Below are 4,842 nucleotides of genomic sequence, written 5' to 3' on the forward strand. Positions count from 1 at the left end.
ATTTTGGAGAGCTTGATTATGATATGTCTTGGTGATTTTCTTTTGGATCTATTCTTCCTGGGTTTCATTGAGCTTCTTGAATGTTTATCTTTTCACTTTTCAGGATGTTAGAAAAAGTTTCTTCCAGCAGTTCTTCAACTATTTTCTGTGTGGTCTTATGTGAGTCTTTTTGTTCTGGAATGCCGGTAATTCTCAAGTTACTCCTCTTTATGTCCTCCAACATGAATCTTAGACCTTCCTCAGATTTTTTTAATCCTATTTTTTTTCTGTTTGCTCTTCTAGTTTAGTGGTTTTGAGAGATTTGTCTTCCAGATCACTAGTTCTGCCTTCCATGTCTTCTAATCTACTCCTTTGCCCTTTCAGAGTTTTGTCTATTTTTGATATTCTATTATTGATTGTTTGGACCTCTTTCTGTAGGTTTCCAAATTCATAATCTTTATGGGAGGATACAATGGCTTTGTACTAAAAGCACTGGACTAGGAACCCCAAGGTTGGGTTGGTGGTTCAAACTCACTAGCTACTCTTCAGGAGAAAGATGAGGTTTTCTGCTCCCTCACTGAATTACAACCTTAGAAACATCATGCAGGGTTGTTATGATTTGGAACTGAATCAACAGTACTTAACAACAACAATGACAGTGTTTATGGATTAAACTGCCACATCTTGATCCTGTGCAATGACTAGTGGGTTCAAGCTTTCAACCTTTTTTTATAGCAGTCAAGCACTTTAACCACTGCACAATAAGTGTTCCTAAAGAATATGATAAATTGTTTGAGTAATACTTGTATTATTCTAAAGAACAATTTGTACCAGGCCTACAACTATTTATTGTATAATGGTGGTGGTGGTTATGTGTTATGGAGCGAGTTATAGGGTATATTAACATTTGTCAAAGACACAAGTAATTAACTCTCTGGAGGATAATGTGATGTGACTAAGCAGGAGAGGAACTTAGGTAGAAAATATCAGCTAAATAAATAATTATGATTCAGGTTGGTATGTAGTAATTGCCATAAGAGAGACAAAGAAGAAACAAACAAGAGTGATTTTTTGTGTGTGTCTCAAATGACATCAAATAATTTTCATTTGAAATTGAAAACTAGAGTTATTAATTTTTATGACTAGTGTGATATTATAGGACGAGCACTAGACCACAAGATTATTTGAATTGCAAGGTGGGTGATTCAAACTCACCCAGCCACTGCTCAGAAACTATATAGAGTTGCTATGAATCAGAACCAACTCAATGGCACTTAACAATATGCCAATTTTATATCTTAAATTGCAACTTGTTCAACAATCCAAGATGCATGCTCACTTTACCCTTAGCCTTTCTTATTTGAACTACTTATTGTTAGAATATTCACAAATATTTTTAAAATTAAGGAACAGTATAATCAATGCATATGTGTTCATCTTCTTGGTTCAATAATTATCTCTTTATAGTCAGTCTCCTTTCTTTTCTATTCCACTGCATCATTAAGACCAAAACATAGAAAAATTTTTGAGTCATGCATTGATCCAAACACTAATTGCTTTTATCCAGTACAATTTTCTTTTCTCCCCAATGGACCCACTCATAACTATTCCCATCTACATGCTCCTTTTTTCATTTTACTCATAGTACTACAGATCTGATGACTCAATCCTGCCAGAAGACAGACTCTAAAGGTTAGTACCGCACACTGACCAGCTCAGAAGAACGAGCCAGATCATCTTTAACTTCCATTCCTACCTTCTCCCCTGGACAAATGGCTCCATGATGGTGTCTCCACAATGACACTGAGTGAAACCCTGTTGTACATGAAGATCATTGTTCTGCTGCACTGGTTTGAAATATTTATGTCCTTTTCTGGAAAAATCCAGGCTAAGCATTCTCAATATCATAGCTCCCCAGAAGTGGTGATTCCCTTGAAGCTAACTAGTACTAGCAGAAGTGTGACCACCCCAGGCTGGCTTTCTTATAGCTTATATTTTGGGGGCCAGAACCACATCATTCATATGAAGGTCAAGAAGTTTTTGCTGTCTAGACATTTGTCTGTGTTCACCTACACAGACCAGGGTGCACTCCTTGAAGACCAGCCTTTTATTCAGAATGACTGCTACTATCAAGGTTATGTAGAGGGGGACTTGGAGTCCCTGGTAGCCCTCAGTACCTGTTTTGGGGGCTTTCAAGGAATTCTACAGATAAATGATAGTGCTTATGAAATTAAGCCCATAATATTTTCTTCCACATCTGAGCATCTAGTATATAAGATCAATAATGATGAGACACAATTCCCATCCATGAGATATGGCTTCATGCAAGAAGAAATAGCACACCGGTTGGAGTTTCAAGATATTTCTAATTTTACGCTCAAACAAAGTGCTTATGAGGACTGGTGGACTCATGTCTGGTTTGTTACATATGTAGTCGTTGTGGACCATACTTTATATCTTCATTACGAAAGGAATACATCAAAGTTGCAAGAGGATTTATATAATGCTATCAATGTTGTAGATTCAATTTATGATGCATTGGGAGTTAATTTGTTATTGTTTGGTATTGAGATCTGGACAGAAAGAAACTTTATTGCAGTAGACAATGTAAAGAATTCTCTAGCATATTTTTGTCAATGGAAGGTCAAAAATCTTTCTCCCCGCCTGCAACATAATGTTGCACATCTTTACATGAATAAGGGATTAAGAGGATTACCTGGTTTATCATTCCTTGGAGGAATGTGTGAAATGAGTTATAATTGTGGGATTGTTTCTTACCTTAATCTAACCTTGAACAATTTTGCAATCTATGTGGCTCATGAGCTCGGTCATAGTATGGGCATGAGTCATGACACAGATACATGTACTTGTGGGAAAAAATCATGTATAATGAATCCCCGAAAAATTCCATCAATTAAATTTAGTAATTGCAGTTATGCTGAGTGGTGGAATACCATTATAAAGCATAGAAAATGTATGCATGAAAATCCACAGACAGGAAACATCCTTATAGGGAAGCGCTGTGGAAATGGTGTGGCAGAAGAAGAAGAGGAGTGTGACTGCGGATCCTACAAGAATTGCGCAAAGGATCCTTGTTGTCTGCCAAACTGTATGCTGAGTCCTGGGTCTCTTTGTGCTTTTGGACTTTGCTGCAAAGACTGCATGTTTTTGCCATCAGGGGAACTTTGCAGACAACAGGTCAATGAATGTGATCTTCCAGAATGGTGCACTGGGAAATCCCATCAGTGCCCTCAAGATTTATACGTGCAGGATGGAATCTCATGCCTAGATGAGGGCTACTGCTATGAAAAGAGATGCAATAATCGCAATGAACAATGCAAAGGAATTTTTGGGAAAGAGGCAAAGAATGCAAACCAGATATGCTACAAAGAAATGAACACTCGAGGTGATCGGTTTGGTCACTGTGGTATAAATGGCTCCATATACACCAAATGTGCTATTTCTGATATATTGTGTGGCAGAGTTCAATGTGAGAATGTGATAGAAATTCCTGTTCTAAGAGAGCATTCTACTGTACATTTTACTCACCTCAATGGTGTCTCCTGCTGGGGTACTGACTATCATTTTGGGATGACCATACCTGATATTGGTGAAGTGAAAGATGGTACAGAATGTGGCCCAGGTAATATCTGCATTCACAGAAAGTGTGTCCAATTGTCTCTTTTGAAAAGTGATTGCTCGGCTCTAACTTGTAACATGAGGGGAGTCTGTAACAATAAACATCAATGTCATTGCAATTCTGGATGGGGTCCACCCAACTGTCTGAGCAAAGGCATTGGAGGTAGTATTGATAGTGGAATACCCCCTGAAGAAAAGAACAGAATAATATACCTGATAATATTGTTGTTTATTTTGTTGTTCCTTTTAATTTTTTGTTGTATCTTTTTATGTTTTAAGAAGTCTAAAAAAGAAAATCAAAAAGTTCATACTAAACCTCAGAAAACAGAACGGAAAGCTCAGCCTCAAGCTCAGCAAAGAGAGCAAAAAAATGAGACTGAAGCTCAGCAAGAACAAAAAGTTGAGAGTCAACTTCAGCAAGGAGAACAAAAAGTTGAGACACAGCTGAAGCAAGAAAGACGAAGAGTTGAAAATCAATCTCAGAAAGAAAGACAAAGATTTCAAACACAATCTCAGAGAGGTGGACAAAGAGTTCAGATTCAGTCCTTGAAATCAAAGCAATCAGTGCGAATTCAAGGACATAAATCCATGGGCTAAGGGGAAAAACTCTATTGCATTAATATTTAGTCTCCTGCAGTAGAAATACTAGTGTACGTCTCTAGGAGATCATTGACAGAAAATATCACATATCTATTCTCTGTCAAAATCAAATTTGCTATTAAAAAAAGCAAAGAAAAGAAAATGCAATCTCTTGCATGTTTCTACTTATTTTTCATTATTGTAAAGTTTATTTTTCCTGAAATTCATCTCTTTAGATTTCCTGACCAAAGGCATGGTTTAGGGATGGTGTATCTGTTTTTTAAGGTGCTGCCTCTTACTTTCAAACTCTTTCCCTAATATATTTTGCTTTGCAATGCCAAAGAATTTCTTCTTGGACAGCTCTCACCCAATCATATTATGCCAAAAGGAAAGCTGGAAGCTGGTAAGTGTTTGCTTCTTTTACATTTCAGTAAGAGCTTTTAATTTGGTAGCAGTCATTGTTTATAGTCTCCATTTTATGTCTTTTTTTGCTAAATGACTCCCAAAACAACTTCATTGTTAGCTTCAAAAATATGAGCCAACTAGTTAGTTATATACTGTCAGAGTTCTGAGTCCCAGCTCCTTGAGATGTCTATCGATTTTCCAAGTTTCCCACAAAAGTTTAGGAGTACCTACTGCTCAGAG

At 37.1% G+C, this 4,842-nt stretch overlaps 1 protein-coding gene and 1 pseudogene across 1 annotated transcript; one reads left to right on the forward strand and one right to left on the reverse strand.

Annotated features, from left to right (window-relative positions):
* LOC102820775 overlaps positions 1-1,729 on the reverse strand; it is an 80,982-nt pseudogene extending 79,253 nt beyond the window's left edge.
* A 74-nt stretch (positions 1,730-1,803) lies between these two features.
* Positions 1,804-4,215, forward strand: LOC102821163 (disintegrin and metalloproteinase domain-containing protein 29-like). The gene has a single exon (XM_006864544.1). It carries the CDS (start codon positions 1,804-1,806, stop codon positions 4,213-4,215), a length of 2,412 nt encoding a protein of 803 aa, XP_006864606.1.
* Positions 4,216-4,842: the final 627 nt, after the last annotated feature.

Source organism: Chrysochloris asiatica, unplaced genomic scaffold (genome assembly GCF_000296735.1).
Source record: "Chrysochloris asiatica unplaced genomic scaffold, ChrAsi1.0 scaffold00066, whole genome shotgun sequence".
NCBI classification, from domain to species: Eukaryota; Metazoa; Chordata; class Mammalia; order Afrosoricida; family Chrysochloridae; genus Chrysochloris; species Chrysochloris asiatica.